The following is a 14,568-nucleotide window of genomic DNA, read 5'->3' on the forward strand; positions in this document are numbered from 1 at the left end:
GCTATCGTTAAGTGGTGGCTATCGTTAAGTATTGTATCGTTAAGTATTGGCTATCGTTAGTAATGATATCGTTAGTATTGGCTATCGTTAGTATTTATTATCGTTAAGTATTGACTATCGTTAAGTATTGGCTATCGTTAAGAATTGGCTATCGTTAAGTACTGGCTATCGTTAAGTATTGTCCATCTTTAATTATTGGCTATCGTTAATTACCCTGACTCATTCACCTTACATGAACTGTCGTTCATTAATCACCCGAAATTAACTACCGCCGACCTCCATAACTTCTATCAACCATTACCTTCAACACTAACTTCACTCACTGTAATACCTCAACTACTCACTGTAATATACTAACTCAATACTGTAATACTTACCAACTTCACCACTACCCCACACTACTTCACCACTACCCACTAACTACTGCTGCTCCACACCTACTACCTACTACTTACTACCACACATAACTCTTCTTTCACTACCCCACTAACTTCTACTGCTCCCACACCCTAACTTCACCACTACCCCACATAACTACCACTACCACACACTAACTTTACTACTACACACAACTTCACTGTTACCCCCACACTAACTTCACCACTACCCCACTAACTTCTGCTGCCCCTGCTTCACCACTACCCCCACCTTCTTCACAACTGCCCCACTAACTTCATAACACTTACACTAACTTCACCCTACCCCACACTAACTTCACCACTACACACTAACTTCACCCTTACCCCACACTAACTTCACTGTTACCCCACTACTTCACCACACACACACATACCCCACCTAACCCTTCTTTTCCACACTACTTCACCTACACACAAACTTCTATTACCCACCTTTTACCCCACACCAACACACTACCCCACACTACCCACTGTTACCCCACACTAACTACTACCCCTGCTTCACTGCCCACACTAACTTCACCACTACCCCTACTTCACCGTTACCCCCCACTATTTCACACACACTTCTTCTGTTCCACACTAACTACCACTACCCCACTAACTTCACTGCTGCCCCTGCTTCACCATTACCCCACACTAACTACCCACTACACACACTAACTACCACTACACACTAACTTCACTGTTACCCCTACTTCACCACTACTCCACACTAACTTCACTACCCCACTAACTACCATTACCCACTACTTCACCCACTACCCACTAACTTCACCCACTACCCCACTAACTTCACCACTACCCCACACAACTTCACCACTCACTCCCCACACTAACTTCACTACCCCACACTAGCTTCACCATTACCCCACACCTGTTCACCACTACCACACACCAACTTCACCACTCACCCCCACACTAACTTCAACTGTTACCCCACACCAATCCCACCCACTACCCCACACCAACTTCACCACTCACCCCACACCCTAAATTTCACCACTACCCCACACTAATCCCCACCCACTACCCCACACTAACTTCACCACTACTCCACACTAACTTCATTGTTACACCCCACACTAACTTCACCCTTACCCTCCACCAACTTCCTCAACCCACTACACCCCACACTAACTTCACCACTACTCCACACTCAACGTCACCACTACCCCACACTAACTTCAATGCTGCCCCACACTCAAGTTCACACCACTCACCCCACACTGTTCACCACCACCCCACACTAACTTCACCACTTCCCCACACTAACTTCTCACCACTACCCCACACTAACTTCACCACTACCCCACACTAACTTCACCACCACCCCCAAACCATCCTCACCACTACTCCACACTTCACTCTCATTGTTACCCCACACTCAACTTCACCCACTCCCACACCAACTTCACCACTACCCCACACTAACTTCACACCACCAATCCACACTAACCTATTGTTACCCCACACCAACTCTCACCACTCACCCCACACTAACTTCACCCACTACCTACCACCAACGTCACCACTCACCCCACACCAACTTCAACACACCCCACACTAACTTCACCACTTTCTCCCTCATCCCACCACCACCCACACACTAATCCCACCACCACCTAAACTCGTCACCACCACTCCACACCAACTTCTCACCACCACCCACACTAACTTCACCACCACCCCCACACCAACTTCACCACTACCCCACACCAACTTCACCACACCCCAACACCAACTCTCACCACTACCCCACACCACTTCACCACTACCCCCACACCAACTTCACCACTACCCCACACCTTCACTACCACTACCACACACTTCACTTCACCACTACCCCACACTAAGTTCACTGCTACCCACACTAACTTCACTGCTACCACACACTTACTTCACCACACCCACACTAACTCTCACTGCTACCACACACTTACTTCACCACTACCCCACACCAACTCTTCACCACTACCCCACACTAACTTCACTGTTACCACACACTTACTCCCACACACCACACCACCTCACCACTACCCCTTCCACCACTACCCCACACTAACTCACCACTACCCCACACTAACTTCACCACTACCCCACACTAACTTCACCACTACCCCACACTCAACCTCACCACTCACCCCACACCATCCACCACTACCCACACTAACTTCACCACTACCCCACACCTACCTTCACCACTACCCCACACTCAACTTCACCACTACTCCACACCAACGTCACCACTACTCCCACACCAACTTCACCACTAATCTCCACTAACTTCACTCCAGTAGCCGCTCTGTTTGCCCGCCAGATTCAACACACATAAGTTGCTGCTGTAGGGCGACTGTATACCTTTTCTCGTGGGCTGTATTCTCACTTGTATCAACCTGATATATTGCATCGATTTTCATCAATAGTCCCTCACTATTTATTAAACCAGAGCTATTTTATTCGGTTTTATTTCCCAGAGATTTTTATTTTGTTTAGTTTGTTTATTTTATTTCCAGGACTTTTATTTATTTTATTTATTTATTTTTCCTCGAGACTTTTATTTTTTTATTTTAATGTTTGGACTATTTTTTCAGTTCTGCTTTTATTTTCACCGGATTCTTACTTTCCGGTCCATCTGATTTTTTTCCCCGGACTTATATTTCATTTTATATTTGTCAATGCAATTTGTGATACTATGTAACTCACGGTATAAAAAGAAGGTAAATATTTTTGGATTTTATATTTTCTGTATTTTTCGATTTTTTTTTTAACACACACACACAACACACACCTCTTACCCTATCTGTAATAAGCTGACGTTAAGCCCATGTTGCTGACACTACAGGCTGACTATCTCAACCTAACTATGATAGCTGTATAGCTGACTTATCTCCCCAATAAGCTGACGCCAGGCCTAGATTGCTGTCGCCATGGACTGACGACAAAATATTTCATCCTGTAACGTTTTAATGGTTCTGTTGCTCACTTCCAACACTTTTATGTAAAGAAATAAATAACAGGAAACAGAAAGAAACAAAAAAAAAAAGTTCTTCTTGTTTATGTGATTCTGTGAGTTTTTTTATTTCAACTTTTTTATGGTGTCAGGAGGAGCGCACAGGCTGGGGGCAGCCATGCGTTCAGTAACACAGCATATATTCGTGCTGCTTCGTCAGCCGTTGTCAGCAGGCGATGTCAGCCCCTGAATCTAACGAAGTTAAACAATTATTTTTCCCGCCGAAGTTAAATAGTGTTTTATTTTTACTATTTTGTTGTTGTTTCTTGTTATTTTGTTGGTGTTTAAGAGCATAAAACATTACATTTTAAATAGAGGCCGTTATGGTGTTACTGGGAGGTTACGGGTAAAGGTAAGCAGGTGTTACTGGGAGTACATGGTGTTATTTGTTACTGGGAGGTTATGGGTGTTACTTGGGGGTGTTATGTATTACTGGTGTTACTGGGGTGTTACATTTTATTAAAGGTATGTGTTACTTGGGTGTTATGATGTTACGGTGTTATCAGTGTTACGGGTACATTGGGGTGTTACATGGGTACATGGGTGTTACTGGTGTTGACAGGGAAGCATGGGGTGTTACTGGGATGTTACAGGTGTTATTTAAATGTTACGGGTGTTACTAAAGTGATGGGTTAATAAGCTACTAAGGTGTTACTGGGATGCTGTATGTTACTTGAATGTTACGGTGTTACTGTGGGTGTTATGTGTTACTGGGAGTGTTACGGGTTACTGGGAGCACGGGTGTTATTGGGAGGCATGGTGTTACTGGGGGTGTTACGGTGTTGGAGGTGTTACGGGTGTTACTGGGGGTGTTACGGGTGTTACTGGGAGTGCTACGGGTGTTGCTGGAGGTGTTACGGGTGTTACTGGGGGTGTTACGGGTGTTACTGGGAGTGCTACGGGTGTTGCTGGAGGTGTTACGGGTGTTACTGGGGGTGTTACTGCACGTGTTATGAGCATTGCCCCGAGGCTGCCATATGGCAAGGCAGTCTCAGTCTGACTCCGTGGGCCGTGCATGGCACACGCTAGTCACTACTTGTATTTCTCCTATCCGTTAATAAATGGACTTCAGTGTTGCCCGGTGTTTCCCTACCCATCACTGCCTTCTTCAGGGAACACTTGGAACCTTCAGTATCCTTGACTATGACTTGCAAGAGACGTCTGTTTGTTGCCGTGGGATGTCTTCTGTAGTTTCTTCAGGCCATATTCACTCTGTGGTTGAGTTCTTTCACCCTGGGACAGTAGTACCAGTAATCCTTGTACTGTCTTGATGTGGGTTTAGTTTTTGGAATAACCTCTTCTGCCGCTTGGTGAAACGCCTCGACCAATTGTTGGTGGAGGGTTGTCTCGTCCACGGGTGGTGTAGATTAATTTAGTCTTTTTCTCTCTTCTTTATACTCTTATCCCCCCCCCCCTCCCAAGTCCCGTTCTGGGTCAATGACTTGTGCCCGGGTGGGCTATTCTCCTTAAAAAAAAGTATTAGGTATAAGGTATTAGGTGTGAAGCCTAAAGGAAGAGGTTTTATGTTGCACAGTATTAGTCTTATATCGGTCTATCCTGTATCAAACACGGGCCTCGCTGTGCAGCGCTGGGTTAGGTTAGGTTAGGTAATTTGGTTTAGTTAATTTAGGCTCGCATCAGGGTGGTTAATCTTCAGGTGACATAAGCTCGAGGGACACTACCCATTAAACCTTTAAATGAGGATTTTCCTAATAGGGATCATCATCTTTTGTGTGTATTGTTATTACTGGGTTTAAATTGGTTCACATCTGGTAACATTTGTTTTGTGTCATATAAGACGGCGTTTACTGTCTTAACATAACCAAACTTACACTAAATTAGGTTAGGTTAATAATAATGCTATTAACATTTTGTTTATATTATGATTACCATTATACATTATATTTACTACATTATACAATACAATTATACATGGTCGGGTATATAAACACCAGTCTGAATTTACCTACAGAATATGTATTGAATTATCCTTCAGTGTATGAAAAACGTTGTATAATATTTTATGTATAACTTTGTATATGTATATTGTTGTTGCTTTTATGTATCATTTACAATAGATAATCTCTTTCTCTCTCATTTAGTTTTCTTTCAAAATTTGTTGACTCATAGTCAATATCTGCGACTGTTCCTGGCTCTGGGGCCGAAGATCTCGTTCCCTGTACTACTACTACAATAAATAATAATAATAATAATTACTCCCAGAAATTATCATTATTTCACTATTGTTACGGAAACACGTAGGTATATTGCCACTCTTTAGTAAGAACAAGATTTAGGCTTGATCATGAAGGTGGCGTTCTTGAGTGTGGTTCTGTCAGGGTACCACGTGTTCCAGTTAATCCCTATTGTACTCTTCTGTTTCTCCAGTAACAGGCTGGTGGGGCTCACAGTATGACAACCATTGTATCAAAACCCTCCATGGTGGGATATTGCGCAGTTGACAGTCTCTGTAAGCACATCATATCTTGTTTTATTAACACTCCAAATCTCACCATACTTAACAGCGTGGCTCAAACTCAGGTCAGTGGACGGTCATACAGCTCGCTTCACCACTCGTGTCTCATACCGCCAGTGGACATTATCATACTGTAGACGTTTTCACACCGCGTGGGCTCTACAGAACCCTCAAAAACCCGGGCTGTTAGCTATTGTCTCACATCACCGTTTGTTCCTACCGCCCTATCAAGCTTTGTCTGAGAGTGAATAAGACTTACTTGTTAATACTGATGTTAAATAAACGAATGAACCAGTTCACTCGATCCATCTCTCCTGGGTACAGAACAGAGATGGTCCTGCTAGCTTGACCTCTCTCACAACTCCCTAAGCCACGCTTGCTCACGTGTTCACACTTTTCAGGAGTGACTTATTTACCAGACGATTAACAGCTTAATTAGGACGTATGCAACATTTTCAGACTGGGAAACGATCTATAATTATTTTCAATTTAATAACTGATATTTCATTTCATAATTCGCCTCCAGAAAAAATCGCCAGAGTAAACTTAATATTATATGGGTGCAGTGGTGACTCTCTCACTACTGTTTCTAAGCGCTGTCCTCCATCAGACGACCTTGAAACTCAGTATCGCCAATGGCGCGACATTTGAAATTACACTGAAATTTCTGAATATTACATATATATATATATATATATATATATATATATATATATATATATATATATATATATATATATATATATATATATATATATATATATATATATATATATATATTCTGGAAGGTAATGTATAATACAATACAATACAATACCAATCATATTTACTTATATTAGGTTAAATGCCAGAAAAGTGTCACACATGGATAACCCGTTTTCTATCCATTTTTGAAATACAGAAAACGTGAAATTTTGTCTCGGGAGATTTTCTCCTTCACGACCAAGGAAGAACCATTAGGAAAAAAATCTGAATTTACATTCTCTTGAGAGATGTAGAAAAAGAGGCAATATGATCGAAGTATATAAATGAAAGTTAGGGTTAAAGAAAGGTGATGTAACGAAGGTATTTAAACTATCTTGGTGTAAAATAATGAAGGTTGATTTGGGAATCTATATGTCGAAGAATGGAACAAATTACCAAACATTAACAAATATAGGTTGGGCAGATATATGAGTGATGATGGTTGGGTGTAAACAGGACTACTACAGTTTGCTTCTTTCCTACGTTCTAATGAAGTACAGGGTTAGATACAAAGAAGGTTTTAGGTATAAAATATAAACACATAATTAGTTGTAAAGTTAAAGCATAGATTCTGGTATTAATTTTCAGGTATGAGGACTTGAGGTTCTCGAGTGAGGTCGTCGTCAATATCACCAAAGTTCGAGACGCACTCCCTCAAACTCCCTCCTGACGCAGATGTGCTCGAGGAACACAATATAAACACCTTGATTAATAGTTAGTGAGTTGGTGGTGTTGTAGGTTATCACAAGCACCTCATCGGCTCAACACTCAAGCCTTCATTAATCATTGAGTTTAATAATAGCAAAAGTTTGAAGGATAATGTCGATGATGTAGTGATGGATGATGGTTGGATTTATTTTTGGTGGTCTAGTTGTTGAGTTTTACTTCATTGATGACGTTTGGTGTTTAGCTGGGATCAATAATAGAGTACATATCTCATAATTTCTCTCACCTTAAGAATGAACACCCCTAACCTATCCTATCCTAACCTAGCCTAACCTAACGTACCCTAATCTAACCTAACGTACCCTATCCTAACCTAACCTAACGTACCCTACCCTACCCTAAACTAACCTAGCCTTCATCATAAACTAGACTTAAATAATTAAAGATAAGGAAGCAGGTAGTTCATTATTCTACCATAATATAATTACCACCTGTAGTAAAATACTTAGTTCATATATGTGAATATTTAATGAGTGCATGTAATAAGTAGTAGGTGTTATAACGAAGTATTAACCATGCTTGTTGAAATATTCCATTAGTGTATGTGTGTGATTCTTTAGATGGAAACAAAGTGTGTAATGTATATGTCTTATGGTGGTAGAACTTTAGTTAAGGAGAATAAATAAAACATATGAACCAAATTAAAACGATAAAGGTGGTGAAGGGCTTACGGAAACTCGTAGTGTAAAAACGACATATATCACACTATTTACATCCACAGAGCAAGTTTCCATGTCCAAATATCTCCAATTACTTAACGCCCAACTCGGAGGCTATCTTGTACCCCACGTCGGCGTGAGTAGACCAGGCCTGGAGTTCCTGGTTGTCCATGCGGACCAGCTTAGTCGGTGGCTCACGCTGCTCTGCCGTGACCATCACCACCAACACACAAATATGGCTCAGTTGCCAACTAATCTTAATACAATACATCGAAAGTCTTACATCTTATACCCTATAAAACAAAATATGGCTCTTACATAATGTTTTAACAACCCAAACTAAATAACACTGATATAAAGAAACATCGTAAATCAAAAAACTAGATAATTTATATAAGCATAGAAGCCGTGAATCACCCTCATTGACATTAGTCGTTCTCGAGCATCACCTAATTAGCCAATCATAGACAGCAGTGTCGGCCGACATGTGACAGTATAAATGTTTTCGATTAAGCAAATTTCGTCGGCCATCTTGGAAAATGGCTGGCATCTGCGAAGTTTGAATGTCCAATCGCAAAGATGTGATAAGTAACTCACATTGAATGTTCATACCAAATTTCATACTTGTACGATCATTTGTATGATTGTACCTGTTATCTCCTCTGTTATTAATGTCATGTGTATCATTAACTAACTTTTAGAAGTTCTTCTCTCTCTCTCAGCCTAAAACTACGCCGTGGTCTTAACTTCTCTCTCCAAGCCTCTTGACCTACACACTTGACCTCTCTCTCTCTCCATGCCTCTTGAACTACACACGTGCACAAACACACGTCAACTCAGCTCATAACTTCCCGATTACGAAAACAAACCAAAAATAACTTGTGTTTTATTTTTCGTCTGTTGGTTCTTATTTGTTCGTGGCAGACAACGCGTCCAATAGTGTGTGTTTCTCTTTATCTCTCAGGCTCTCTCTCTGTCTCTCACTGTTTATTGGTTTACCCATAGACAGTGAGTGACTGTAAAGCATATTCTACACATTTATATTTAAACATTTGGGAGAAACCACACACTGAACGAACGAATTGTGCTCCTTAACAGAGCCAACATCTCCCTGAGGTGCAGTTTGTGGCGACTGTGAGGTGTGGAGGATATAAGTGAAGGCAGAGGCTGGGAGTCGTCACATTATTGAGCAAGATGGTCCTAAGAGGCGTGTTGGTGGTGGTACTGCTGGTGCTGAGACTCGGTCCTTCACACGGGACGCCCCTCATGGAGGAGAACGAGAGTGTGGCACATCATCTTAGTCCTGAGGTGGTACAGCAGCTCCTGGCGGTCACCAATAATACTCTCCACCATGTTCAGGATGTCAAGTCGTTGTTGACACCGATTCAAGAGAACCAAGCCAGTGTGGACGTGTCAGGAAGTGCTGGGGGTGTTCTCCGCCGTGACATATCCATGCAACTTCTGCTGCTCCTGCTAGAAACCGAACAGGTGAGGCACAGCAGAGTACTAGAGCAGGTGAGTCAACAGATGAGGGGTGTGGGTGGGCGAGACACTGCTACCTCCGGCGAGCAGTGCAGCGCCGCCATCAACACCGTCCTGTTACCTCTACTACAGCTGCAGCAGGAGGTGAGGCAGCTGGCGACACGGCACCCATCCTTCTCTACAGGTGACAACACAGCTTCACAGCCACAACAGTCTCCCTCACAGCCACTGCAGTCACAGCTACCAATCACCGGGGACAACAGCTGCAACACTCCCACCAACAGGTGAGCTTTAGGGCTGAAGAATCCCTCTTAATGTTGGGTGAAAACTTATACTTAATGGCGACCTGACACCTCGCCACAATAATGAGTTCCTTGTCTGTGTAAGAGTTTGTCCCAGGCGATAAGTGTAACTCACTTCAGAAATTTTCATAAGTGAACAGAGCACATTAACTATATGATGTGTGTGTCCCTGGCAGGCCCCGCGACTGTCACGACCTGCTGCTGGCCGGCAACACCCGCAGCGGGGTGTATCAGATCTTTCCATACAGGTGAGACCCCTCACTTTACCTCCCCAAATAAAGGTCTTCTGTACCCTACTCCTCACCTCACCTCAGACTCTTCACTGCTCGTCTCCTCTCATCTCTACACACTTCTAAGTAACCCATAAGGTATTTTCTACTGAATAAATATCAATCAAAGTGCCGTACTCATATATTAGGGTTGGCGACCTTGGACCTCAATTCCAACAGTTTTCTTCCAGGAGTTGTATCTCTCTGGTGATCAAAGCTTCGATATCCATTAATCTATCCCAGTCTCTACCATTATCCCACGAGTAACTACTTCCTGTTTAATATAGTCACCCCTTGCGTCTCCGCTGTGATTCACCTCAGTACAATTGAACATTGCCACAGTTGGTTCTTGGCTCCCAGGTGCAAGAGGCAGGAGGAGGGCGTGCAGGTGTGGTGTGAGCTGGAAGGTGAGGAAGGAGGGTGGACCGTGGTACTGGCCCGCCGCCCACTGGACCAACAGGTCAACTTCAACCGAGGCTGGAGAGACTACCGTGAAGGCTTCGGTGACCCAGACACAGAGTACTGGATTGGTAAGTGCTGTTGCCTGTTGAGTGGCTGGTCCTTACATCCAACACGTCACTACAACACACTGCAGAGTGGCTAGTCCCCACACCCAACACGTCGCTACAACAAACTGCCGAGTGGCTGGCCCTACACCCAACACATCATTACAACACACTGCTGAGTGGCTGGTTCCTGTGGTGGGATGCAATCCTAGACAAGGTTCTTGAAACTCCAGGGCACGAGCAGTAGATATATTCAATAAGTAGTACAAGACTTGGCAGGATAACCAACCGGTACAGAAACAGGAGCCAGCACAAGGAACTCCTCGTCGTAACCAGGCCTGGGCCGATCTGAGGGAAGTTAGCTAGCTAGGCAAGGAGAGTTGCTAGACATTACTAGGACAATAAATGAGGTCTTCTAGTTACTCGACTAGCGCGGTACAGACATAGTACATCGGTACATAGTAAGTGAACATAGGCATTAGACATAAGCATAGATATCAGACATGCTATAATAATATGTAGTAATACAGACATGTGAATAAATGGTACAATGAATGGTAACAGAGTCTTGGCGTCAGACGTGTTCACATATCTTGGTATTTACATATCTACACAGTTCCCACACCCAACACGTCACTATAAGACACTGCTGAGTGGCCGATTTCTAAACCCAACACATCACTATAACACACTGCTGAGTGGCTGGTCCCTACACCCAACACGTCACTACAACACACTGCTGAGTGGCCGATTCCTACACCCAACACGTCACTATAACACACTGCTGGGTGGCCGGTCCCTACACCCAACAGCTCACTACAACACACTGCTGAGTGGCTGGTCCCTACACCCAACACGTCACTATAACACACTGTTGAGTGGTTGGTTACTACACCCAACAGCTCACTACAACACACTGCTGAGTGGCTGGTCCCTACACCCAACACGTCACTACAACACACTGCTGAGTGGCTGGTCCCTACACCCAACACGTCACTACAACACACTGCTGAGTGGCTGGTCCCTACACCCAACACGTCACTACAACACACTGTTGAGTGGTTGGTTACTACACCCAACACGTCACTACAACACACTGCTGAGTGGCTGGTCCCTACACCCAACACGTCACTACAACACACTGCTGAGTGGCTGGTCCCTACACCCAACACGTCACTACAACACACTGTTGAGTGGTTGGTTACTACACCCAACAGCTCACTGCAACACACTGTTGAGTGGTTGGTTACTACACCCAACAGCTCACTACAACACACTGTTGAGTGGCTGGTCCCTACACACAACACGTTACTATAACACATTGCTGAGTGGCTAGTCCTTACACCCAACACCTCACAACAAGACACTGTTGAGTGGCTGGTCCCTACACCCATCACGTCGCTACAACACACTGCTGAGTGGTTGGTCCCTACACACGTCACTATAATACACTGACGAGTGGATGGTTCCTACACCCAACACGTCACTATAACACATTTATATCTGTGATAGTTCCTTCTAGGGTGTGGGTAGGAGTAACACTGGTGTGTGTGTGTGTTTGTGTGTTGACAGGTAACGCTGCGCTCCATGACCTGACGCACAGGTGGCCGCAGTTGCTGAAGGTGGATCTGGGTGACTGGGACGGTAAGAGTCGTTCAGCCAGATATCAAACGTTTCTGGTTGATGACGAGGACAGTCAGTTCCGCCTCCACCTGGGCCAGTACTCAGGTGACGCCGGGGATGCCTTCAGTTACCATGACAACATGCCCTTCACCACCTCCGACAGAGATAACGATAAAGCTGGTGAGTGTTATACCTAACATAACCTAACCGAACCTAACCCTACTTAACCTGACGCACCACATTTCGCAATAGGTTCCCTAGTCATACCTATAGAGACAGTCAGTTCTAACATCACAGATTTCTTCACTAAAATACACTTCATCGATGGTCTCAGTATATTCATAAACCATTAATTACAGTCACCATCGTTCTCTAAAATACTTGTTATCTATAATAGCAGTGTGTGTGTGTGTGTGTGTGTGTGTGTGTGTGTGTGTGTGTGTGTGTGTGTGTGTGTGTGTGTGTGTGTGTGTCCTTTATATATTTCCACAGTGTTGAAGGTAGATAAAATTTGTTAGGGAGGTTTGAATGGCCGAGTGACTCAACTAGTTTTAAATTCTTGGGTTCTTGGGGGTCTCTATCTGCTGAATAAAATCGTCCGGCGGTAGCCAGTCTAATATATATATATATATATATATATATATATATATATATATATATATATATATATATATATATATATATATATATATATATATATATATATATATATATATATATATATATATATATATATATATATATATATATATATGCAAGTAAATCACTGTAGGTGCGCGTGATCTAGGTATATGCTGATAACCACAGGGAAAGAAGAAAACACGAAGTTCCCAATGCTCTGTTTGTTCATTTGAGGGATAACAAGCATTGCATTGACTGGGATAATGCCTCGTCAATATTACCTTGTAATTCAATTGATAGTAGGAACATCGTAAAATCTAGTCTCATTAAACATACCGAAGCATTCAACATGAATTTGAGTAATGGCATGTACAAACTGGACAATTTTGTAATTAAGAGATTTGTAACCAGGTGAGAAGGTTGGGTCACCTTACCCTCTGACCTGACTACCGACCGTTGCGGTGATATTTAAAGATTAGTAGGGTCATTACCTAATACCTGACCATTGTGGACCTGATCTCACCCTCCTCTCTATATATACACCTTGTATTGTACTTCTCCTTAGTCTGTACTTACCCCTGAAGATGTGAATTACACGAAAGCGCTTGGGAACTTCGTGTTTTCTTCTTTCCTTGTGGTTATCAGCAAATATATATATATATATATATATATATATATATATATATATATATATATATATATATATATATATATATATATATATATATATATAAAGTTGCTCTCATTATTGACAGGGTTAATAAAACAGGATATGATGTGCTTACAGGAACTGGCAACTGCGCAATATCCCACCATGGAGGGTTTTGGTACAATGCTTGTCATCATGTGAGCCCCACCAGCCAGTTACTGGAGAAACAGAAGAGTACAATAGGGATTAACTGGCACACGTGGTACCCTGACAGAACCACACTCAAGAACGCCACCTTCATGATCAAGCCTAAATCTTGTTCTTACTAAAGAGTGGCAATATACCTACGTGTTTCCGTAACAATAGTGAAATAATGATAATTTCTGGGAGTAATTATTATTATTATTATTTATTGTAGTAGTAGTACAGGGAACGAGATCTTCGGCCCCAGAGCCAGGAACAGTCGCAGATATTGACTATGAGTCAACAAATTTTGAAAGAAAACTAAATGAGAGAGAAAGAGATTATCTATTGTAAATGATACATAAAAGCAACAACAATATACATATACAAAGTTATACATAAAATATTATACAACGTTTTTCATACACTGAAGGATAATTCAATACATATTCTGTAGGTAAATTCAGACTGGTGTTTATATACCCGACCATGTATAATTGTATTGTATAATGTAGTAATTATAATGTATAATGGTAATCATAATATAAACAAAATGTTAATAGCATTATTATTAACCTAACCTAATTTAGTGTAAGTTTGGTTATGTTAAGACAGTAAACGCCGTCTTATATGACACAAAACAAATGTTACCAGATGTGAACCAATTTAAACCCAGTAATAACAATACACACAAAAGATGATGATCCCTATTAGGAAAATCCTCATTTAAAGGTTTAATGGGTAGTGTCCCTCGAGCTTATGTCACTTGAAGATTAACCACCCTGATGCGAGCCTTAATTAACTTAACCAAATTACCTAAGGTAACCTAGCCCAGCGCTGCACAACGAGGCCCGTGTTTGATACAGGATAGACCGATATAAGACTAATACTGTGAA

General features: G+C 42.4%; 1 protein-coding gene across 1 annotated transcript; it reads left to right on the forward strand.

Annotated features, from left to right (window-relative positions):
* Positions 1-9,196: 9,196 nt before the first annotated feature.
* LOC121864520 (techylectin-5B-like) lies at positions 9,197-14,232 on the forward strand. The gene is made up of 5 exons (XM_042363591.1): positions 9,197-9,803; positions 9,998-10,069; positions 10,451-10,620; positions 12,169-12,399; positions 13,628-14,232. The coding sequence occupies exons 1-5, from the start codon at positions 9,232-9,234 to the stop codon at positions 13,816-13,818; spliced, it is 1,236 nt and encodes a 411-aa protein (XP_042219525.1). The 5' UTR covers positions 9,197-9,231; the 3' UTR covers positions 13,819-14,232.
* Positions 14,233-14,568: the final 336 nt, after the last annotated feature.

The sequence above is a fragment of the Homarus americanus genome, unplaced genomic scaffold (genome assembly GCF_018991925.1).
Source record: "Homarus americanus isolate GMGI-L3 unplaced genomic scaffold, GMGI_Hamer_2.0 scaffold25860, whole genome shotgun sequence".
Taxonomy (NCBI): Eukaryota; Metazoa; Arthropoda; class Malacostraca; order Decapoda; family Nephropidae; genus Homarus; species Homarus americanus.

What these genes read in the sequence shown, in the direction of transcription:
- LOC121864520 (XM_042363591.1), top strand. Translation starts at nt 9,232, where the DNA reads ATGGTCCTAAGAGGCGTGTTGGTGGTGGTACTGCTGGTGCTGAGACTC. An exon ending in TATCAGATCTTTCCATACAG is followed by an intron (nt 10,070 to 10,450) that starts GTGAGACCCCTC and finishes CTTGGCTCCCAG; the next exon opens with GTGCAAGAGGCAGGAGGAGG. An exon ending in AGACACAGAGTACTGGATTG is followed by an intron (nt 10,621 to 12,168) that starts GTAAGTGCTGTT and finishes GTGTGTTGACAG; the next exon opens with GTAACGCTGCGCTCCATGAC.